A 24,983-nucleotide genomic window follows, 5' to 3' on the forward strand; every position below is an offset into this window, starting at 1 on the left:
CTCAGCCATGCTCCTGCCACCGCTTGAGTCCTGTCTGGGCCCTGCCACCCGGTGACATGAGGGGACCCTGCCCGGGAAGGGACCCTGCCCTATGGCGAGACCCTGCCCTGTGAGGGGACCTTGTCCCATGAGGGGTCCCTGCCCCATGAGGAGACCCTGCCTGCAGTCCTACACTGTCTCTGGGGCTGCACACCTCTCTGCAGGGTCCTGCACCTTACCTGGGGCCTCATGCTCCTCCTGGGGCCCCTCTCCAGAGTCTCACACCTCTCCTGGGGTCCCCACACCTTCCCTGGGGCCTCACACATTCTCCTGAGGCCCCATGCTCTCCTGAGGGCTCCACACCTTTTGCCTGAGCCCTACACCCTCTCCAGACCCCCCACGCCCTCCCTGCACCACCACCACCACCTTCCCAGGCACCTTTAATGTGATTTTACTTTCCAGAGAGAAGTACTGCTCTCCAGGGCCCACAACTTCCTAGAAGTAAGTATGAAGTACCGTGTGCCCTCAGCTTGCTAAACCTTTGTTGCCTAGGTTTCTGGGAGGAATTAGTTCTCAGGAATGAATAATGACTCATGCCAATAAGCTCTGGATGACAGAAGAGCCACAGCCCCTACTGCACACGACCGAGCTATTTCAGCTGATACCTGTCTTGGCATCCCGACGCTGGGATCACTAACTTTCTGAATGGCCCCAAAGTACACTATGGTTCAGTTGCCCTCTGTGGAGGACAGTGGTAGTAGGAGCACTTGCTCATTTGCCTCTCATTTGTCTTATTTAGAAAGTGAGGAAAACAGTGAGCAAGAGAGACTCTCAGAAGCTCAAAGCATGGAGAAACCTAAAGTAAAAGAAAAATATCTTTAGCAGGTAAGAACCACTGATTCTGCCTCTTTTTTCATAAATATTTCCATTCACTGTGTGTCATTTGGTGGAATACTGGAACTTTGGAAATGACATGATGAACAGTAATGAAAATCACCTGAACCTGGCCCACTGTGTGGTTTGCACGATGCAGTGCATTTCTTGGTGGTTAGCTTAAACTTATTCCCAATTGGGTCATGCTGGCTTGCGGCAGGGCTGAAAGTAGTAAGCTGCGTACTTAATTTCCTCATAGTAAGCACATAATGTCTGTTCTGATTTAGTATCTAAAAGTAGTCAACTGAGAGCCAACCCACCAGTGCTGCATGCACTTTCACACACAAAATCCTGGCACAGAGACATTGAAGTACAGCTCAAAGCCTAAGTTTATTTCTTAGTTGTCTTAGTTATTAATAGATCTTCTCCATTAGCCTGTGCCCAGCAGCAGCTAGTGCCAAGAGTTCATTGAGCGAGAGATGCGGGAAATTTGGTAGTGGATGGTTATTAAATCAGCTTCCACAGAAATGCTTCTGCCTTAGCCTGTCACTCAGGGACAGGTTTAGGTGATATTTTTAGAAAAGTATAATTCAAGAACTGCTAGACCAAGCCATTTCAAATTTTGCAGAAACTACTCAGCTGCAGAACAAACTCTAGATTTTAGCAATCAACATCAAAACTGAGTTTAGAGATGATGCTGTCTTTCCAAAGGAAGGTGTAACTGGGATATTGTAGTGCCTTTCCAGTTGGATTCTTCTGGACTGTGCAGAGCCTTCTGACTTAGTGGAGTTTTACAAAAGCTAACATCAATCTGGCATGCAACTGGCCACTCAGTACTTTAGTTAACGGTTCCTGTAGTCTGTAATTGGTGGATAGGATCAATAAAATTTAGCATGCTATGACATAGATATACTCATGTTTATGCAGTGACTCAAGTATTAAATTGGCCATGTGAAGAAGCAAAATAAGTGACACGGTATCCAGATCCCTGAGGTTCATCTCCTGCAAAACAGTGGGATTGGACCAAGTATATAGAGCTTGGGGTTTCTCCTACTACTTTGCCAAGAAACAGAAGATGCAGACAGCAGTTGTGCTTGCTACTGAGACACTGATATAAACTTCTACTGAAGCCCCTATTAATCTACCTGGTGAATTAGTGTTCCACATATATACCACCAATACAATTCACACAAGTAATGGAAGCTAAGATAACTATTAAATATTAGTATTAAATATTGTAATTAAATATTGTAACAACATTTTCAGCCTGACCCTGTAATTATACTATTTTTTTTTTCTCATTGTAGTAAAACGTTGCACATTTTTACTGAAAAGCCTCTGGCCTATATTTGGGAAGCAGGCCAGATGAGAACAATCTGCAAGAGGTGCAGAAAGGTGCTGAGGTCTGCAAGTCTTTCCTGCAAGTCAGCAATCCTCCTTTTCCAATTAATAATTCCCAAATGCATCTCATCCATTATCATCAATTAGCCTTCTTTCTGAATTCTGGCTGAAGCTAGCAACAGTTCCCTGAATGTTCATTTTTAAAAATTTAGTAACAATGGATGATAGCAAGGTTTTGCAGCTTTGGGCATCTGGCAGCCATAAAGATGACTGATTAATTTCAATGAGTAAATTACTTTATACAACTACAGGACATGCTATAAGCCTCACATAAGTCTAAGAAAATTAAAATTAATGCACTGAATGAAATAAGAATAATGTTCACATTATTATCAGTCATAGGTGTCATTTACTGTTCAAATCCAGATTTCAGACTCGGTTCAGACATTCTGTTCATGTCCCCTGGGAGAGCAAAACCTGGAAGCTCTGTTGTGTAGATCTAGGAAGTGAATCTTGTCTCCACAGCAGTACAGGACCAGGGTTTTTTAGAAAGAAAGCTTAGCCGCATTAACACGTTATTTCACAAACTGACAGTGAATTCACTTATTGGAAATGCTTATTTTAATTAGTTAGTGAATTTCGTATGAAATAGCAGTGAGGCACGTGGCAATAAAGCTGTTTGTTGTCTTTTGGATGTTAATTTCACTGGACTATTCTGTAATTCATTAATTACATCTTCTTGCAAACTATCTCAAAAGTATTACTTAGTACATCAAAATTTTCACAGAAAATGTGGAGATGCTTGTGGGAGGAGCAGACAGGAACTGAAGCTGACCTCACTGGTGGAGGCAGACAGGGAACAGGGCAAATACTAGAAAGTGTGGAATCTTGAAAACTAGAAGAACTTGGGGCTAGGAAGGGAAATACAGCAGAAGCAGTGACTACAGTGCTGTCAGAACGGCAGTGAGGACTGTGGCAGCACTTTGCTGAAGGCCCTGTATTCTGTATAGAGATATGTAATGAAAGGACCTCAGTTATTTAAACTACACCAATTTTAATACACCTATGTGTAAGTGTCTAAATTTCTCAGTTTAATATGCCAAAGGAATCCTTGCTGCCTCTCCATTGTTAGTTGCTTTGATTTTTTTCATTGCTGTCTCTGGGGTTTTTTCCACTGAAACACTAAACCTCAGTTTATAACAAAGTTATTAAACTGGCTGCAGGTTTCACATGCTCAGCTCCCTAAAAAGCTCTCTCAAACTAAATTTAAGCAATAAAAGGAAGAACTCCATTTAGGAATTTTTCTTATTATCAGTAGTGAACTCTAGATTTACTGATTTATAATGGTTTTGCTTGGCCTGGACGGATGTTTGTCAGGAGAAGAAAATTCAAGAATAAGATGTCTGTATTATATTAGGGCACTTCTTTCCTTCAGTTGTAATTCACAAGATACAAAGCAGAGATAGATGAGTTTTTAGCCCATATAAGGTTAAACAGCTGTCCTTCTGAAGAACTATATATCCTAATTAATACAATTGCATTACTCAATAGTAGACTGTAGAACTGAAATTTTAAAGCTGATAAATGCAGTGATTTGAGAAGTAACTCAGAAAACAAGATTTCAAAGGATACTTTCAGAAATGACGTATTCATTTTAGACCTAAAAGCCTCCTTTTTTCTTCCTCCTTATTTAAGCTTTTAAGTTGGTTCATATTAAGTACTCCCTCTTCTCAAAGTTTATTAAAATGCTGAACCAAGTATATCTGCTTTGTCCAAATTCTATGCATTAAAGCTAGGCCTGAAACATAACATGAGTCTCCTTCCTTCTGACACAATAACTCATATGAGTTTTATACTCTGGACTACTCAGGTACCACATTAGCACATTAAAAAACCCCAAACTCTTTGCTATTGCTAGTGTGGTCTTTTGTTTCAGTGTTTGTGTAAAGCTGTCTTCCAGGACAAACAGTAAGTTTAGAATGAAGTAGTGATAATTAGTAAGTCTTTCTCTCTTTTTAGAAAGAACTGATTTCTCATCCACATAAATCAAAGATCAAAACTGATCAAGTAACGTAAAGAAAATACTTAAAATAAGTTTGGTTTTGTTTTGTTTTTTTTCCTCTGTCTAAATAGTCAGGCCCTATTGGGGGAGGGAAGATGTTCTGGTTATATCATTATTATTATTTTGAAAATAACTGCTCAGTTTTATCCTACATTAATACCTATTACTATAAAATTTTGACATTAAAAGGCTGAAAGTCTGTTACTATTGTTCTGTACTTTACTCCTTTACTTTCCATATATAATCCATTTATTTTTAAATAGCAGTTAAGGGAAGGAAGTGGAAGCTTAGACATTTTTAAAAAGTTATGAAGACTTTAATTTTGCTATTCATGTTGGAATTCAGAAAGTCAGGAAAAAGAGCACTTGTCAAAGTCTTTCCATATTTCTAAAAGGGGCAGGAAATATCAGAAAGCCTGTTCCTTTCCAATGCATGTCTTGGCTGAATGAGGGAAGAAGCACCAGTGTGACCTTGTCAGTAGTATCACACTGTATGGATGCTTTCTTTGATTATATTTTTCCAAATTTTAAGAAGTTTCCATGTTTATTGCCCTGCTATAGATCCACAAATAGATCACCAAAATAGCATATTATGTCATCATGTCATGTTGCAGGAGACGACTCATTCAAATTCTTCGGAAAGTCAGCCTTACAAATACTGACACGCAAATCCAGAGTGAGGGTTTGATCCTGAAAATTATTCTGCCTGGATGCACTGCAGCGTTCTTGTGGAGCCCTGTTGAAATTGTCTCTGCCATCGCACACATGTCTGTCAGATGCAGCTGGTAAACTAAGCCTTTAGCAATACCTGAAGGCTTTGGAAATATGAGGGATGAAATGACCTGAAGCAGACTTCCCCTAAGTTTAGGCCAGTGGCATAGGTGCAAGAGTTGCTAAACCAGGCAGTGAAAGATTCCTTAATTTGTAACAAACATTAGGCCTGAGAGTGCTGACGATCTGCTTATGTTATGTTGGACAGTCTCCTTTCTGGCATTTGGCTGTGACCTCCTGAATGATGCAACTGCTGTTTTTTTCCAGTCTCAATAAGTATCTATTAAAATAAACAGGATCCCTGCAGCTGTCAGGTAGGGACTATGCAAGCAGAAACACAAGTTTAAGGTCACCCACTGTTACTGTTAGTCTGGGATTGAGAAGTGGAAAACTGCCCTACCAGAACTACAACAGCACATTTTGGCTACAGGCAGTGTCGCACTTGCTTCCCTTTATGCTGTCTTTGCCAAAGGGATTCTCTCTTTTTTTAGATTAAAAGGCAGTTTATTTAACTGGCCTTGTATATATGTCATTTCTCAGTTCAGGATAGACAGGATTATTATTTTTAGGTAGTGGCTAGCTGATTCTTTTCACAATTACTGCTAATACTTTCCACTCTGTACTGTGAAGTTGAGGCAGTTGCTTTTGCCCTTGAAGTACATCAGCACTACCCTGTCTATCCCAAAATCTTCATCTCCTTCCTCAAACATAGTTGTGTCAGTCAGATGGGAGCTATGAGGGCAGTCCTAAAGGTTTGGACCGTTTGGGCCATGGGCTAAGCTACAGTGTGAAGAGTTAAAGAGAATAGCTGCACTTATTATGAAGTTGTTCTTTATTCCTAAAAACCACCTCATCTTTGAAAACGCTGACAAGGTACCTCACAGCCCTTGATTCAGCAATTCCGTCCTTTTAATGAATGCCATTTAAATTATTTAAGTGAGGCCATTTTTCTCACACTGGCACCAGTTTAAGCAAGATGGTGCCATTGAATATCCACAACTTACAGACTAAGCAATGAATCCGGAGCTTACATCTTCCTTCCAGCTTGACATATGGATATGAAAGCTGAGAAATGACTGACAACAATTCATTTTGAAAGCAAATATCTCGGGAAAATACTGGGCATTAGGTGGAATTAATTTCTAGTATGACTATTACCTCCAAAGTTAGCTATAAAAGAAAAACAGAAGTATCTGGAACAAGTGAAAAGGCTGAAGGTGTAATGTCTGCTGCGGTGAGCAGCTGCAGGAGGAGGTATAAGGGAACAACCTACAGAACCCTTCCTTCCATCGTCAGATACTTACAGGAGGAAAGCTTAAGCTGTCTTGAAGCTGTGCCAAGGACAACTGGTGGAGCTCTTTACCTGAAATGACAGTTAATTGCATGGGGAGAGTTAAGATTCATGCTTTATGTAGCAGCTTATGGCCTGTGAAGAAAACTGTAGTCCAGTTTATTAAACTATTACATTTTTTCTTTTAAACATTTTAATCTGAAAAATATGCACCACTGTAGTTACTGAAGCAAACTCACCCAGAGCACAGGGTATTGATTATTGCTGTATTTAATTAGAATAATTGTATTTTTGTAATGGTCTGTTAGCACTCATTACTAGGAAATATGATCACTCCAATTTTACTAATGTCTCATAAAATATTTATAGTCTGTATTGACCAAGATGAACCCCATTTCCAGTGGCAACTCAGATGAATGGCTGAGAAAATATTTCATATTTTCACATAAGAGCTACATTTGTCAAAATATTTTCCATGGACAGAACACACTCTCTTCCTGATTCTTTTTTCCTTCAGTAGGTCCTCTTTTTTCTTGTTGCTCATCTTTTTCCTGATTTCAGCAGACTCATGATTTGCGCATGTATTTTCATAGGCCTTGTCCTGGTTTCGGCTGGGATAGAGTTAATTTTCTTCCTAGTAGCTGGTATAGTGCTGTGTTTTGAATTTAGCATGAGAATAATGTGATAACACACTGATGTTTTAGTAGTTGCTAAGCAGTGTTTATACTAAGTCAAGGACTTTTCAAGTGTTTAAAAATAGAAATAATAATTTCTTCTTTACTAGTATTTAGGGGAAATAGCTTAAACAGTTCAGTGCTTTGGGTTTTTTAGCTTCTTTTAACTAGCAGCTTGGGGTCTTTGTAATGAATTTGTATTCCTTTAAATCTACAAATCAATACAGATCTATCGATGTAAAGTTTTGTGTACTGATAAAAAGAAAAAAACATTTCCTTAGAGAGAAGCATTAAGCTAGTATAAAGCACTTCTATACTGATATATAATTACATCCCTATTGGGAATTATATTGGAATAGCTTTCAAAAAATCTCCCAATAAGCTATGTATCTTTAGCAATACAATTACATGAACGCAATATGTGTGTGCTGAAAGGTTTCATCCAACTGCTTTGTGCCTGAGTGTAGAACTTATTGAGGAATTTGGAATATGAATCCTGTGCAGTATTTCACCTGATGAAATGTGATTTTTCTGGTAGCTAGTATGTTGCCTTTTAAGTTTTTCTCACTGAACTTTTCTGTAAGTTCTGATACTTGTATGGGCAGTCTGAACTAGTGTTCTGTGATTTTTGCTTTCTACACATAGCTAGGCATTTACAAGGCCTCTCTGCATTTAGAAACACATGTAAGTACCTGACAGGATGACATAGACTGGGCTAAAGAACTCTGCACCCTGGCAGCTATTTCACACTGACTCTTCTCTGTAGAACTGGCCAAAAAGTCAAAACCCACACCATTTTCAGGACATTAGTGTGCCTGTAACCAATTGGTGTTTCATGTAGCTTAGCTGCAGCTGCCCCATCAACAAGTTACTTTATCTGATATAGTTGCGTTATTTCCAGCAGGCGGAAGGTGTCTGAAACTGACCTTATGGATCAAGAAGCAGTAAAGGCCCTTAAATAGTTCAGCTAAACTGTCTGATGGAGAGAATAAAGTGTTTCTTTGCCCCAGAAAAAATATCCTGCTATCAGAACCATGCTGCTTTGGACTTCAAGCCAGGTACATTCCTCATTTGACTACATATCTAGTTGCTTCTACCGAGACATGGCATGAACGTGACAAAGGCTCTGGACAGGCTTGCAGCAACTTGTCAGCTTATCCATAAATTTATTTGTTTTGCTAAAGTTAAAATAAATGCTTAATTCAGAAACATTTTAAATGATGTAATTTATTTACTTAGTAAACTCTTAGTTCCTAATGTGCTGTTGTTGATCTTGGAAACACAAAGTTTTTTATTGTCCTCTTGCTTTCCTGTTGTCTTGGCACTACAGCAGTGAACAATGTATGCCAATAGCTGCTTATCGAGGCTCAAAACCACTCTGAACCCTGCCCTTTATTGGCATCTTACACCAATGTAGTGTGAGACAAAGTGGGAGGCTCACTTTACTGCTGTCTCAGTGTGCAGGAAATGAAAATGTTTGTTTCTTTTATGGGTTTTTTGAAGTTGTCAGCATGAAAGGAGAGGGGCAATAAAGTGCAAAAGTCTCAGTGAAGCATTTGGGATGCTAGGAATTCTAGAACTGGAAAGACATATGCTTACATCTTTCTACAAGAAGATAGACTTTATATTTTCTTCAGATTTGTGCCAGATATCATCCATTGATACAATTTGCTTCAGGAAAACACATTTTCTGTTCTGGTGCTCTCATGTGCTCTCTCACATGTGTGCACCCCTCTACTTCAATTAAGTACTAGCTTTGCCTGGCTAACATTGACATAAATCTTTATCCTCAAAGCTGGCTTTTGGAATATTAATCTAAAATATTTGGGAGCCAAAATACGTACCTGGGCAGTTGTAGAGTGGTATTCCATGGACATCTGTGGTCCCGGGATTTTTGACTTGCGGGATTTGAAATCTTCTGAACTTAGTACATAGCTTTCAAATGGCACTCTTCTATGATCTGAAGGGGCTGTTAAATTGAATATACACATTTCATGCGTGCTAAATTTACCAAAATTATAAATGGAGAGCAACTGCTCTCGCTATGTTAGGCAATTTCTTCACAAAAGTAGAAACCAGGTCAAATGGAAGAATCTGTGGCTAGTAATATTAAGGTTGCACAACAAAGTCACTAGGTTTTGTTACCAAGTGTTACACATAGTGTTTGAGCGATTGCAGTTGACCTTTGTTAAAAGTAGATCAACAAAGGCTTCTGTCAGCTACTGCCATTTTCCTGTTGAAGTTAGCAAAATCTGTGGTAATCACTTTGCCGCTGTCGTGTGACAGTGTGTCTTTACTTGTGCTTTTGATATGGGAAAGGCTGTAAAATGCAAGTGGCAGAATATTTATTCACCAGTAATTCAAGAAAGCATGTTGATAATGCTGCTACTGCTTGCCATGGATATATTCATTTTTTTTTCCTTCAGAGCCATTACAGAAATGCTTTCCAACAGATTTAGAATATAAACATGCTGAAAAAAAGGATAGACTGCTAAAATGATTAGCAGGAAGGTTTAAGCTGTGTTACAAAAATACCTTCAGCTGTGAAGAAGGTGAGTTTTTGGCTTAATTTCTAGAAACACTCTAATTATTTGTGTTACTGTGGTCTGCAAAACAAGAAAAAAACTCCCCAAACAGGATTTCCTTTGTCAAAAGTTCTCCAAAGAACGACTGTGCTAGTGGAGCTTCAAGATAATGAAGCTTGGCTTGATAAAGGCTTGACTTCAGTCTTACAACTCAGGCTGGCCAGTTCAGATGCTCAGTTCTTACTTGTATTTGAGGCATTTCCAATTATATTACCTAACAGTTTGGAAATAGTTAAATGTATATGCCACTTTCATGGACATACCTCAGTTGGAGTTCTTTTGTCATCTAAAATACATGAAATTAAATGCAAAACTGTCTCACCAAAATACTAGTCCTCATTATTCAAGTTCATGAAACCAGTTAAATCGTTCTTGTCTGTAAAGTTGCTCAAGTGCCTAGTTATTTATTAAATCCAAACCTTGATCACCAAGGACTTAGGAAATGTAAAAGCTCAGTTCTAGAATACCGTGGATGTGTGCATTTCACAGACCTGACACATGCTGCAAAGCCACAGCCTTAGTTCAGCTCCAACACCCACCTCTGAGATTCCTGACTTCTGGTGACCTGGAGTGGAATGTCTTGATATTTTAAAGAATCTTTCTGTGTTTAAGATACTGCTTTCAAAGATTTTTTTCTCCAGCTGGACTCCCAAGAGCCAGTCTAGGTTTTAAGTCTTTCATAAAATCATTAATCTCCTATTTTAAAGCATCAACCCCAGCTAGTAGCTGTCTGAGCAGAAACTGTAGCTCTTAAAGCTCCTGCGGTGGTTCATTTTGGTGCTCCGCCCGCCGTCTGCAACCTGCAAAAAGTTTTTACAGGCTGAGCCATCAAAATTTCAGCTGGAGAGCTAGTGATCCCGGAAACAGGTGCCCAGCCGCCAGGAAGCCGGCTCAGCATTTATTAATGGTTAAAACAAAGTTCCCGGGTTCTGTTTTCAGTCTTGAAGCGGTTTCTTACAGGCAGCTGCACATCGGTATGGGGAGGGTCAGCCTTTAGTTTCAGGGACTGCAGGTGTGGCTTCTATCGCTCAGGCGTTGTGGTGGATGGAGATGTCTCCTGTGCTCACGCTTTGTCCTTTACGTGTGGGACAGGGAAGTTGTAAAGCCGGAGCGGGGGGAAACATGCAGAAGCGGTGAGGTGCCTAAGCGTGGCCCAGGGGATAGCTGAGGACGGGGGCAGCTGGAAGAGGCGCGGGCTCGGCCTGTGCCCCGGAGCGGGAGAGGCAGGTGCCTCCGGAGGAGGGATGCGCAGCGAGGGCGGCGGGTCCCGTCCCCGGGCTTTGGCTGGGGTTCTGTGCCGCGGCTTCCGCCTGCCCGCGCAGGGGCTGAGCTGGCCCGGAGCCCGGGGAGGGAGGGAGGGAGGGAGGAGGCGACGGCTCCTCCCCGCTCCCTCCCCTCTCGCCCGGCAGCCGGGCCGGGGGCCACTCGCATGGGGCCGGGCGGTGCAGCCGGCCGGGCGCCCAGCGCTCGCCGAGGGAGCCGGGGACGATGCTGGCGGCCGCGGCCCTTTGCGCCGCCGCGCTGGGCTGGGCGGCGGGGGCACGGCTGCTCAGCGGTAAGGCGGCGCGGGGCGGCGGTCCCTCCGCTCGCCCGCCTCCGCGGAGCGGGGCCGGCGCTGAGGGGGCCGGCGAGCGCGGGGTGCCGGAGGCCGGGCTCGCAGCCCCGGGGAGACTCGTCCCCGGCTCCGCCCGCCGCTCCCCCCCTGCCCCGGGAGGGTTTGCGCCGTAGGCAAGGATGTGCGTGCGTGTGCGCTGCCTTGTGCGGTGCTTTTCCCTTCGACGCCCCGGCGGGAGCTAGCCCTGCCCCGGGGCCACCTCCGCATCGGGCGGGAGCACCGCTGCCTTGCTGGCCGCGACGGGGGCACGCCGATAGTCCAGTGTCGTTTTCCCTCTTCCAATGAGAAACGCTTCTGCTCTCTCTGCTGCGTTTCTGCCTCGCTTCTAGGAATTTTAAATGCTGCCCTGGCTAACAGAGCTGCTCTTGTCATCCGACCGTCAGGGGTAATTACCAGCCTGGCTGAGCTTCCAGCCAACACTAGGTTGTCTTACTCTTCCTCTGCAAGGTCTCTTTTGATGATCACTGTCCTCCTGATTTCGCGCAAGGGAACGTCGCCTATTTAGACACCTTTCATAGGAACAGATCTATGGCAGCTCAAGGCTGGACCAGCAGTATTTTTGGACGTAGTACCCAAATTAGGTAGTCTAGTCTGGTTTTAGGGCACAGAATAGCCAGTCTGGGGGAAGTTTCTGCCTGACTCGATGGGGTGGTATATTCAGCAGAAAGCCTGAACGCTGTCATCTGTGAAATGCTCATGTTATTTCAACATAAGGCAAATAGTTTTATTATATCTATAAATACATTTTTAATTCTGCCATGCTCTTGTCTGCAGTGGAAGCTTTGTGGGAGTGAGTTAGAGGGCTCAGCTGCCAGCTGTGGGGTTTGAGATGTGTTTCGTTTCATGAATTTTTTACTTCTCCGTATAATTGACTCGTCCCTAGTCTTGTATTACCAGGGCTCACTGAAGTCAGCAGGCTTTGAGGCAGACCCCGTGTAGGCGATGAGGAGATAAGGGGAAAATACAAGCAACCCTTTCAGCATTAGTTAGAGCTTTTTTTAACCATGTTGGGCTTTTTTTTTTAACCAGTTGTCCTCTGTTACCTAAACTATATTTGGAAACCTAACTAGCAATGAAGTCTAGACAGTAATCAACTACAATGAATTTTTCCTTAGCTGAAAGCAATGACAAGTTTGGCTGATGAGACAGAGGTTTTCTGCCAGTTAATGGGAAAAAAAAGTGTTTGCGTATCAGGAAAGAACCTGAGGGCAGTTTTTGACACTATTTCTAGACAGTTGCTGCAGTTTTTTAATAACAATGTGCCATCTGTGTTTTTCTTACGTCTTTCACGATAGCAGTGGACATATCCCTCAGAAGAGGTAAGGTTTTTTGCCTTTTTCACCAAGCCTGCATGAGTGTTAAGGTACCAAGAGAAACACAGGTTATGCTAGAGATGTATTTTTAAATACTGCTTTTGCACTATGGCCAGTTTTAATTTCTATGTAAAATGTTAGCAGACTCTGTGATGCAGAGTACTTAACTGTTCAAAAATTCCAGTACAGAAGATGTTTAAATTTCCACTGTTAGAGTGGCCATGCAGGAACATATAAGAATTAAGAAAAGCCAGCATATATCCTATGGAGGGGTTTATAATGACCTGTCCTCACATCCCATTTGTTCTGAGTATGCTACAAATGTTGCTAAATGTTTTTCTTCTGTAAAAACATGTAGGTTAGCAGATTGTGTCTGCCGTGAGTTTGAAAAGAAATATTTACCGAGTAAAACAAAACTGTTTGTTTCCACAGTCTAAATATTGAGACTCTTCTGCTGAGAAACATACAAGTGCATAATTTTAGATTATGTATCTTTTCACTTTGATCTTTACTTTCCTTGTAATCAAAATAAGCCATGCTGCTTCATGCATGAGAAAGTCCTCGGTTTATGACGGTCTGAAAACAGACGCTGTTTACTTCCTGGGCAGTCAGTAACATTACAGGGCAGAGCAATGCTTACAATTGGACTGGGTGAACACATCTTGATAAACTGCAGTATATGCTTCATGAAGCTATTACATATGCCCCAGAAGATAAATTATTGTTATCTCTGTTGGTGTAAGGGGATCTCTAATTTTAGCCATTTAAATTCCTTAAAAATAATACTGATTAAAAAAAGCCTCTCTGAATCCTTGTAAAGGAACTCCCTTTTTAAAAGGTTGCACATGTCAGCTTGCTCTCTGGCGCAGCATTGCTTCTTTGTAAGGAGCTCCTAGGGTCTTCAAATCGCCGAAAATTCACGAGGGAGCTGAGAAGTGCAGGACGTGAAAGAAGAGTGCTGTGCAGATCGACCTAAACGGTTATGTGCAGTAAGAAAAGTCTGCAGATGCCATTTGCTAGTCCAGTAATACAAGATGCTTTTTGCCTGTGTTGTGTTTTCCATACAAACTATTGTACAGTGCAAAACTCAAGCAAATGGAAGTATTAGCATTCACTTTTGCTACTAACAGGCATAGTTTCTGTAACAGGTTTCTTTCCATTTCTGCAGGACAGACAGTTTGCCGGGGTGGAACACAGCAACCATGCTACAAAATAGTTTATTTTCATGATGCTTCACGCAGGATCAGCTATGAAGAAGCACACCTTGCCTGCAGAGGTGATGGCGGACATCTAGTCAGTATTGAAACAGAAGCAGAGCAAAGACTGATTCAAAAATTTATTGAGAGTCTCTTAGCTTCTGATGGAGATTTTTGGATAGGGCTTAAGAGGAAAAAGGAGGAGGTAGACAATAGTACAGAGTGTCAAAATCTCTACTCCTGGTCAGATGGCAGCTCATCCAAGTTCCGGTAGGTACCCATGAGTGAGACTGGGAAGCAACCTGGTCAGGGACTGTCACCTGCCTTTAGCAATCAGAAAGGATTCTTTCAAAAGAATCAAGCAGTGTTGTCCCAGCTGTCATCTGTGTTCCTTCTGCAGTCACTGAAGAGTGGTAGTATCTCCAGAGAGCGATTCATCCCATCCAGATGTCAGGGGTAGACAAATTACCCTCTACAGACCCTGCTCTCTCTTTGTTGCTCTGTATAAGACACCTAGAGTGTCTAGCTTGGGCTAGGTTGATAATTTTTAATTGCTAAAAGGAGGTGGAAGAATAAGTGATCTGGTCTTAAAAATCTCTGATTAGGCATGTACAAAATATGTGCTTTGACCTGAAGGTTCCTGCACTTCAGATCCCCTAAAGTTTTGTCCCTGATGTCCTGAGCGATGGGCCCTTCTCCTACTTGCTGAGGGACTAGCATTTTTTTTCCTGTGAGACAGTAAAATTGGAGAACTGCAGTATTTACTGTAGACATGAAAAATTAAAATTTCACAACAGTTGTTAGATTTCTGCCTCCTTGTCTTAAGGCAAGCGGAACCACAGCATTTGCTATAATTAAAATATAAAGGCAACAACATTTACAAGCAATACAAGTTTGCTGCAGTTGTTTTCACTACTTCCACACTTCTGTTCAGCATGGAACCAAAATGTGTTGAGCCTCAGAAGTTCTGCTAAATTATAATTTTATTTCAATCATGAGTCACAGTTTTCTAGACAAAAGATATTCTTAGATCCAGGCCTACAAGGTCTGCCTTTCTGTGGTACAGAAGTAGCAAATTGGCTCTATACATTGCCAAGTTGATGAAAGCCTTAGCAACGAGGTGCTAGCTCTACAGTGAACTTAGGTTCAAGAGAGTTTTGCCTGGTAGATATTTCCAATTGAACCTGTGGTTAAAGTAATTTTAAAAAATCAAACTATACAATGATCACTCATTATCTTCAACTTCTTGCTGCATTTACAGTGGTTGAACTGCAAATTTCATTAAATAACCCAAACGTTCTTAAATATTTTATGGCAAAATGTCATATGTATGACAAATGTGCCTTTGCATTCTTCTTTATATTGGACATGTGTAAAAATACCTTGCTATTGTGCACTTTATGCTTTGGGAACTCGTAAGAAATTGTAGTTGCTCTGTGCAGGAATGAATAAAACAGAACTGCTTTAGTACTGTTCAATATATTAAAGTTTCTCCTGTGGTTCAGATATTGGGGGTAGATAATAGGAAGCTAGAACCAGATCTGCCGCTGTTGAGAAACAGCCATAGCTTTATTGCCTTTCGTTGGTGAGACGCAGCTTATTTATGCTAAACGATAAAGCCAAGGAAAAGATCAGGGACGTGGCAAGGCAGGGCGGGCACTAGGGGAGCAAGGAAGTGAGGGAGGAATACAGCATTGTAATGATTGAAAAAATACTGCTTTAACATGTGTGGGTTTTTTCCCATGTTGAATACCTTGGTATATCTGGAATTATTTATATTGTATGGATCAGCTTTCAGAAAGTGCTCAGCATGCAGAAAATTGCTTGTTCCAAAATCAGTGGGTATTGAACATTTTTCAAAATCAGGACGCAGTCTTAGAAGTGTTTCTCTGAGATGCATAAAATGTCTCTTCAGTAAGGATTGTATTACAGAGTGCTAAGTAGCGAAGCCCCCTTCCTGTGTACTACTTGGAAAGGCCTACACAGTTTTCCAGTGGTAAAGTTTATTATTAAAAAAAAAAACCAATATTATCCGCAGGAAAGGGTTTTTTCATGTTAGTGTTTTTCTATACAGAGGAAAACAGGTCCTGCTTTAGCTGTTTCATTTTCTTATTAAACATTTGTCAAAATTTTGCAGGCATTGGGCACTGAGGCCAGAGAGCAAAAATAATTTTGATAGATGATTTTGCACAGGTCTAAAATTGTGCAGAGAGAGTCAAAGTTACCCTCAGCTTTTACTCAGCCTTGCAGAGGAGTTTCAAGCAGTGAGGTACTCAGCCCTTCACTCCCTAATATTTGTTGAACACCTTGCTCACTGGGTTTTCTTCGAAAATTAAGAATTCCAGAAAGAGAAGACACCCTGTAAATGATTCTGTTGTTATTGGTCCTACTTTTACACAGTGGAAGCGGGAGGTGAGGGTGGGGTGGGGTGTGTTGAGCTGTAATTCTTTTTGATTCTGCCCTCTGTGGTGCCCTGTGTGCTGTATTCCCATCTGAGCTTCTGCAGTGCCATGGAAAATGACATCACGTCTTACTTTACATGTTCATTGTGTTTTCTTAGGAACTGGTATGTAGATGAGCCATCCTGTGGGAGTGAAATCTGTGTTGTGATGTACCACCAGCCATCTGCCCCACCAGGTGTCGGAGGTCCATACATGTTTCAATGGAACGATGACAGATGCAACATGAAAAATAACTTCATTTGCAAATATTCTCTTGGTAATGAGTCATTCTGTAGCTTTAAAAACCAACCTGCTCCCAGTCCCCAAGAGGAGGTATGAGGAGATTGCAGTAATGGATAGGGAAACCCTCTCTTAGCTTCACTGGAAAGATCTGGTGGGAGACAGATATCTTTAAATTTATGCAAGTCCTAGGGAAAACAATGTCATAATATCTGTAGCTACTTGCCTTGTGACTTACATGAATTCTCAGAGGATTTTTATAAAGTATTTGAGATCTCAAATGGGGCCTAAGAGAGAGAGAACACTAAAGAAGGGTGCTCCTGTTATTAGACTATATTCAGTACACTTGCTCTCCCTACTCAAGCTTATGAGGAAATTGTGCGTATCTTTTTTTCTTTTAGAGAAGCCAACGAATGCTCCAATAGAGAATTCTCGAAGAGGTAAGTTACAGATATTTGTTTGGGGCTTTTTTTAATGATATGCTAACTTTCAGTAGAAATACTCTCTGTTACATTCATTGTCAAGGACACTCACAGGCTGAAAACTTACTGAGCAAGAAGCAAGAAGCTTCCCTGCAGTTTGCACTTTCCTTGTGCTAGTCTATAATCTATTCTGCAAGAACATAGTCTTGCTGTTGTTGATGCAGTATCTGGGACTGCTGGTCATGCAGGCACTGGTGAGGCTGCACCTCGAATCCTGTGCTCAGCGTTGGGCCCCTCACCCCAAGAAGGCCATGGAGGGGCTGGAGCGTGGCCAGAGCAGGGCAGCGAGGCTGGGGCAGGGGCTGGAGCACAAGGCTGGGGAGGAGCGGCTGAGGGAGCTGGGGGTGCTCAGCCTGGAGAAGAGGAGGCTGAGGGGAGCCCTCATCGCTCTCTGCAACTGCCTGAAAGGAGGCTGGAGCCAGGTGGGGGTCGGTCTCTTCTCCCAAGGAACGAGCAATAGGACAAGAGGAAATGGCCTCAAGCTGCGCCAGGGCAGATTTAGGTTGCATATTAGGAAAAACTTCTTCACTGAAAGAGTAGTCAGGCATTGGAACAGGCTGCCCAGGGAAGTGGTTGTGTCCCCATCTCTGGAGGTATTTAAAAGACAGGTAGATGTGGTGCTTAGGGACATGGTTTAGTGGTGGGCTTGGCAGTGCTAGGTTAACGGTTGGACTTGATGATCTTAAGGGTCTTTTCCAACCTTAATGATTCTATGATTCTATGCTGCAGAACCCTAAGCAAAAGAGTTCCAGTACACCTTGCACATCTTTGCAGCTGGCAGTCTCTTCAATCTCCTCTCACCCTCACTTTTTATGATTCTTAAACTCTTTTAAATAACATCTGCAATATTAATTAAGCTGCTTCTTTCCAGATGTTGCAACAGAGCCCTTGAACCCAGTATTCCCAGGAGAACGCCCTAAGAAAGATGCTAATGTAACAGTTGTAGAAGCCAAAGGTATGTTGCGCATTCAACAGCTGGCCCGTTCTCTCTCTAACTATGCAGGCCCACATTTCTCGCATGTGGCTGTAAACAGTCAACATTTCAGTTTGAAGTGTTTGACCCTAAATGTAGAAGACTGAATTTAGACAACTGCATCTAAAAAAAAACTTCCCTCGAATCTTTTCCAGTACAAACCTAAACCAATTGCTTTGGCTACCAAAATGTTCTAAATCTAAAGCTGTGCAAAGTATTTTGGGTCTAAAAAGGTACTTTTAATTTATTGGATCACTTTTGAATGTGTAAATTGTTGATGTTTTGTTTGTAAGTCTATTACTAACTATGAAAAACTTTCAATTTCTTCTTACCACACTGACTTGCCCCCTACAAATACACAGATCGTAAAAGGCATTTTTCTCTCTGAAATCTTTTGGCTGGGGGTTCCTAAGCTTTTACAAGACAGCATATCTCATTAACTTGCCCTACCGCTGCCTTCTTACAGTGAGACAGTGAGGCTTGTTGGTTCCTCATCTTGAAGATTTGAGCTTATTTTACTTTAGCCTACTTAACTAGATGATCAGTCTCTGTTAGACTTGCTGCCTTTGAGAAGAAGTAGATACTCCTAGATTATGAGAAATACTAGAAGCCCATTGAGGTGTGACGATGCTGCCTTTTGCAACTGTTAGTTTTTCTATGAAGTTCTGTGCATGTCAAATGCAACTGGAAGTGAATAAAAGCTGGGATCTCATTTTTACCCCTAGAACCTGTTCAGAGTCTTGCCTACATCCTTATTGCCAGCATTCCTGTGCTGCTTCTCCTGATGGTCGTTACAGCCGTCTTCTGTTTTTGGCTTTTTTTAAAGAGGTAAGTGACACTTTTGCGTAACAAGTGAACCTGTGGTATTTTGTCCTGGCAATAATTTTACAGCTAGCTTCAGGATCCTGTAAGATGCTCTGGAGAGGACTGCTTTCAGCCAAATACATGTTTAAAAAGTGGCATGGATGCTCCAGGTTGAGTTACTTGTGAAGTAAAATTTTAAGTAAATCACATTATGCCATTTTATTATGTTCACAGATATATAGTAGTTAGGGAATAGTGTAAAACAAGATGATTGTTTTGAAGTGTCAGCACTTAAGTTTTCTTATTAAAGATTTGAATTATCAGAAGATCCCCTTCAAAAGTGAAAAACATAGTAACAGAAATAAAAGGATATACGTTTGGAGCAAATAACATTTACTGATTTCCTCTCCTTGCTTTCCCTGTGTGCACAGTACCTCTGGTGGGGATGCTGGCTGGGGTTTTGGGAGTGTCAGTGTTGAGGTTTGCTGCCTCAGCATCTCAGCCAGCAACAGGGTGCAAGGGGTACCTCAGCAGGTCCTGCCATGGGACTACCCCAGGTGTGCAGCCTGCTGCCACACACCTGGAAGGGCAAGTAATAACAAATGCTATCCTGAGTCCAGGCTCTGAGTGTCAGCTTTCCTTCAAGGGTCATCATTAAATTACTGTAAGGGACGTGTGGTATTGTTTTGTATTTGCCTCTAAAAAAGCATATTATGACTTGTCCTCTTTCTTCCATCCCTAAGGAGACAGGAGCGAATAGATGCAAGCCCAAAGGAGGAAGATGCATGGTTGTCTAACCTCAGGAGGAACAGTCCAAATCTGGATATTTATAAAGTAATCAAGAAGCAATCAGAAGCAGATCTGGCTGGAACCAGGCCTGACACTAAGAATTCTTCCTTCCGTACACAGGAAGATAAGGTGCTTGAGAGCCTCTCCAGGGATTATGATGATGCGGCAATGAATACATCAACGAGTGGCTTTGTGACATTGGCCAGTACTGAAAGTGGCTTTGTGACCAATGATATCTATGAGCTGTGTGGAGATCATGTGGGGAGGAGCAAGGAATCGGCCTGGGTGGAGAATGAGATTTACGGATATTAAGGAAATGGATAAAAAAAGCCCAGAAAATGGATGACAGAGTGAATATCAATACAAGCTAACCTGCCCTCCCTATGCACTTGTTTTAATAATAGTATATGTGATGCTTATCCTGGTTTTGCATTGTCCCTATATTCTTCTCTTTTTTGAAAGAATGGGGGTTTTTAAGGATCCAGACTGAAAAGAATGTATATATTTTGCTTTGCATCAAGCCCCCTTTTGCCCCAGGAATGGCTTATTAATACTATTGTTCTTTTTTGTACTCCAAAGATATGCCTTTGAAACTAAAGGGCAATCCAAAATCCCTATTTATTTAACTGACCTACTCATCTTCACAGGTGTTACAAGCCAAAAGGCAATCACTGGTCACACTTGGATTCTCATAGGTGTCCCCAAGAAAGCTGCCATGGTTGCAGGTTGGTCATTGTTTCCATATCAGCCCATATCCCAGCTGTGCTGGCCCCCCTCACCATCTGCCTGTGACGCTGACAGACGCTTCACAAGAAGGAGAGTAGTGAGGTTTCTGCTTCTTTCCCTCCCTCCTAGTTCTTACTGCCAAGGCAGTGTATGTGAGTCAAAGCACATAACTGTGTGTTACTTATGCCATTAGGCTGGTTATTCAAGAATCCCAGTAAGTGCTTGGGTGTCATAAGGCTAACTGTGTTCCCTCACTTATCCTCTGGCAAAAGGAACTGCAAAGCAAGGAACGAGGGACTTCTCTGCAATGCTAAAGGACAGGAATGGGGTACTTCAAAGCATTCTGATTGGTCTTGGGAATTACAGCAGCCTGGTTAGCTGTCCAGAGATATGCTAATTTGGCCTAAATGACAAATTGAGGACCAGTTCCTTTCTTGTAGAAGGAATAGCCAGTTGCAGTTTTATTTTAGATCTTTTTCCTCCTTGGGCCTGCGACATGTAGACTGACATCCTGATGTTAATCTCCATAGAGATGGAATTTATGAAAAGGTAGATGAACGTAAAAAAATGGATTAAAAACGGCATTTTGACAGGGAAACTAAAGTATCATGCTAATCAGCTGTAATAAATTCTGTTATCTATTTACAAGGACTGCACATATTCCAGTATGTAGATTAAATAAGTATTAAGGTGAGGTACTGAGGATAGTTCATAGAATTTCCTCTCTGACAGTGTGAGGGAATGATATCTTATTTTACCAGGGTTTTTAAGGTGTCATTTTGAAGCCAATATTAGACACCTCCTATTTTTCTGCACCTTTGGAGGAGTAGAAATGAATGGCACCAGGGCATAGCAACTGCCACACAGCTAAATATACATTCAGGTGAAATGAGAATTTTCCTGTTAGATATGGGGAACAAGCAAGAATATGATGCAACACCGTTTACCTCAGTGAGAATTCATGGTCTGTAGTTCACTGCTTGACTTCTAAGGGAAAGAGACGAGACGATCCTTCACACTGAGGGTTTTTTCAGATCATTACCTCTGTTTCTCTGTTATTTGGAGCACATTTAATAAAGTTGTTAAGGAGCTAGGAGAAATCAGGAGTATGCATTTGCCATGGAAATGGTATGAAAGACCTGTCCAAATGTCTGCAGAAGCAACTTCAGGCTGGAGTTTTATCCTCTCTAAGGTGTATAAGGAGCCAGAGCAGGCTAACAGGATATTCTAAGAGTTGCACTGAGTTTAATTTCTCTTTATTGAACAGAGAATATATAGTTATTTTATCCAACTGTACATAAATATGAGATTTCTGATGTAGGAAGTTAAAAACAGCTGTGATGAACTATTCCAAGATAAACTGAATTTAACTTGGTCATTGGTATGTTTTAAGGCTTTTCAAAGCACACTTCAAGACATTACTTGTATCACAAGAATAAGGAATTTATATTGGAAAAGAGAGAAGGGTGGTCCCATGCATCTTTCTTCACAGCACTGTCTTTTCTGCTTGGGAAGATAACGTCATTTGTCACCGAGAATGCAGAACGGCAATTAAATGAAAAGTTGGGTGCCTAGCATTTTCTTTAAACTGTGCTTGCCTAGCTGTGGTTTGATGAAGAGATACCTAGAGTTATCCATAGCAAGTTGAATACCACACAGCTTTCCTTGGAATCAAGAAGGTACAGAATTTGCCCATCAGCCTGGATTCTTACGTAACTAGATGTCTTTGATTTTTGAATTCATCACATGGACAAGTTTTCATCTTCCGTGCATTAGACAGAGGACGTTCCAGCATCTCCCATATAAGCTTGTAATTTCCTATGCCATGTAGTACAGAGAGCATGATTGTATATGTTTGCTGAGAAGAAACACAGCAAAGGGGACTCAGGAGCAGTACTGACAACCTGGGATCGTGGTTAACTTATTTTTTGCTAGGCCTTTCTGATACATATTCTGTTCATGAGACATGATCAGCTCAATGTTTGTCTCACAGTTATAAGGACTCAACGACCTTCATAGGAGCTTAGAGCTAACTCCTGTGGCAAGGTCTCTGCATTGTTGCGTTTGTCAGTGCGGCTAAGTGTAACAGGAGTTTGGATAAAAACTGAGATTCATATTGACTTGAATATGCTCAGGGCAAAATCCCATGTGCTGCTGGATATGGGCTTGCTTTAGCTGAATTCCATTGTAAAAGTTCATGGGAAGTTGGAGGTACTTGCAATTGCCAAGGCTTTTGGAAAGGAATAGGAAGGGAATTCGGATTTATCAAATAAGCACATGATCTGGTTCCATAAAGGACTACTTTCTGTGAAATGTTTGATGTTAATACTGAGATCTGCAAAACTTAACATACATTTACAAATATAAGATTCCCCCCACCGAAATGAACAGGCACAATCCCTTCCTGTGCTCCCCAGCTGCTTCAGGCTATAGACAGACAACACAGCATTGTTTTGAACTTTCTGCTTTTTAAAGATGTTTGTCCTTACCTGAACACATTGGTGCTAAATGGACATGTGGAGTCTGGAGCACAAGTTCTGCAGCAAGTCGTAGATTCTAAGGTAAAGTCACTGGCCATGAAGTACTGATAGCAGCAGTGTGGCCTCTGGATATTCTTCAGTACAGAGCTAGTCTGTGTTTCTTCTGAGAATTGAGTCCAGCTGTTAATACTGAAGTCATGAGTATGCTTAGAGGTTTGCATTCAGAGCTGTACAGCTTCTTGCTAGGGCTCTTTGCATGTCCATAGCTGTGTATGTGTGGAAAGCACTGCGAAGTTCAGCCATTAAGATTTTTCTGTCCTGTCTGGTCTGGTATCTCAGGTGTTTCATACATTGGTTTATATATTCTCAAGACAAATATGTTCAGCTTTGAGTAAGCCAGCACATTTTGCTTTGTCTGCACTTACTCTGTTTTCAATTATTCCAGCAATGGAGCTGTTCCTCAAAACTGGAGTTTTATTTGATTGTATCCCGTTGAACTGAGAAAGAAGTGGGAGTGCCACGTAGAGAACCGAGTATGTTGAACGCTGGGAAGCTGGACATCTGCACTGAAGAAAAGAAAGCATTTAGGACATTATCATGTATCTGGGGCCATTTGGATTCAGCTCTGTACTCTGTCTCAGCCTGATCTTAACTACTGAGTGTCTCAGTCCCATGTGAAAAACAGAAATAACAGCAATTCACAGGCTTCCAGGGATGCCTGGAATCTAAAACTGAGTGACTCTGAAGTGATTTTGAGAGTGCAATAATGAGGCCTTGTAATTGACAAAGTTTTAATTTTATTGTCCAGTAGATCTGTGCAGCAATTTTGAAGCATGTCTAGACTAAGTCATTATGTATAAAAATTTATTTGATTAAAGATATGGTTTGGTTGAGCAATTCTAGTACCTGGCCCTGTGTATAGCAATTAATCTTTTTTTACTTATTCTGTTGGATCACGTTTGACCTTTTCACAAGCCAAATAAAAATAGTAAATGCCTGTTTATCTATCTGTCTGTGTATAAAAAACGGCCAGAACACCCCAAGTTTTGCCATTCTGTATTGGTTGCAATTTTATCATATCAACTTTTCAACAAAGCTTTTGTCCATAGATCTCAGTCAAGCACAGGACTTCTGAACACAGGAGTACTTACTGCAATAAGACAAGAACTGCTGGTCACTGAAGTTAGTCCTCAGTGTTTTGATTTAAACAGCCAAGGGAATTTTTTAAGCTTTATAGCCCTGTCTAGACTTCTCAAATCATTAGTTCAGATTTACTTAGTGGAGTCTTGAGCAATCTTGAAGATTGCCATGTAACTCAGTCATTTCTCAGCCAAACACCCCTATGTAATAGCCTGCAGTATTGTGGCAAGGAAAGATTTCTGTTCATCTCCTTTACCTGGTTGAATGTTTTCATTAAGAGTATTTATTTTGTTTAGGATACCTTGTGTACACTGTGCTGGACAGAAATGTGATGTGGTAGTGAAGTGCCAGTCTTCTGCTGGATGAGTTTTGCCTGAAGGCATACAAGATGTAATGCAGAGCTAAAAAAAAGGCGCAGGTTGAGGCAATCTTGACACTGTGAAATGCTTACTGAAGCCAGAGGTCTTCAGAATATATTGTTAAAATCACAAAGAATTATATCTGCTTTGTCTGGCTTTATACTAGGGATTTGCTAAGCTCCGGGCTTTGGATCCATCTGGTTTTTGGTTTTGTTTTTTTCTTCTTTGATCAGAGACCAGGTAATGGAAGGAGAATGACCAAGCAAACAAAGCATGCCAAGCAGGAATACAAATATTACTCACCTATTGCTCTGCAGGTGAGTATTTCCAGCTCCAGGAGAGCAACATTTTGCTGCCAAGCAAGTCTGTCTATGAAGCATCTGAAGTGAATTTAGCTCTTGACAGGGTTCCCTTGAAGTTTGCTCTTCTTCACTGCACGGAAATAAAAAAAATAGGAAAATGAAGCAAAACCAATTTGCATAAGTCACCAGGAAACAAAGATGTGCCAAAGGCTTTGGCAGGTGTTTTATGTGGAACTGAAACAACAACAGAAATGAGTGCACGACGTGGCCGTGAGTGCGCTCTGCCAATGTAAATACGCAGGAAGATGTTTCTGGATCTGTGTGCTATTGCTGCCTATTGCAAACATGGAAATATTTCGGTCAGTTGCCACAGCTGCTTCTCTCACTTCCTGAATGTTATAGGTGAGGTTGATGTGCACAATGGCTCTGTCCTGCATATCTGCAGTATCACAGAGTGTCTGCCAATCTCACACTGTTCCTCCGCCACACATTGGTGCAAGATGAAGCCCCAAAAGAAGTCATCCCTTGAAAAAAAAAAAAAAATCCTC

The 24,983-nt window shown here is 41.5% G+C and overlaps 2 protein-coding genes across 5 annotated transcripts in view; one reads left to right on the forward strand and one right to left on the reverse strand.

Moving 5' to 3' along the window:
* The first annotated feature begins 746 nt into the window (after positions 1–746).
* LAYN (layilin) lies at positions 747–23,633 on the forward strand. 4 transcript variants are annotated; one of them, XM_087763228.1, is made up of 8 exons: positions 747–864; positions 7,892–8,048; positions 13,672–13,969; positions 16,260–16,417; positions 16,782–16,820; positions 17,734–17,817; positions 18,561–18,663; positions 19,383–23,633. In XM_087763228.1, the coding sequence occupies exons 2-8, from the start codon at positions 7,970–7,972 to the stop codon at positions 19,738–19,740; spliced, it is 1,119 nt and encodes a 372-aa protein (XP_087619354.1). In that variant the 5' UTR covers positions 747–864; positions 7,892–7,969; the 3' UTR covers positions 19,741–23,633. The 4 variants fall into 4 exon arrangements, with proteins under 4 accessions (XP_087619354.1, XP_087619355.1, XP_087619357.1 ...); XM_087763229.1 differs by lacking the exon at positions 747–864 and adding an exon at positions 2,204–2,255; XM_087763227.1 differs by lacking the exons at positions 747–864; positions 7,892–8,048 and adding exons at positions 11,032–11,130; positions 12,486–12,509.
* LOC104008772 (ALG9 alpha-1,2-mannosyltransferase) overlaps positions 23,068–24,983 on the reverse strand; it is a 140,314-nt gene continuing 138,398 nt past the window's right edge. Inside the window, exons 18-19 of the transcript XR_015706008.1 lie at positions 24,437–24,565; positions 23,068–23,200 (exon numbers count right to left, since the gene is read on the reverse strand). The gene's annotated coding sequence lies outside the window, so the exon portion shown is untranslated. The remainder of the gene's footprint in view (positions 23,201–24,436; positions 24,566–24,983) is intronic.

Source organism: Nipponia nippon, unplaced genomic scaffold (genome assembly GCF_047370975.1).
Source record: "Nipponia nippon isolate SJK-2023a ecotype South Korea unplaced genomic scaffold, ASM4737097v1 scaffold_28, whole genome shotgun sequence".
Taxonomy (NCBI): domain Eukaryota; kingdom Metazoa; phylum Chordata; class Aves; order Pelecaniformes; family Threskiornithidae; genus Nipponia; species Nipponia nippon.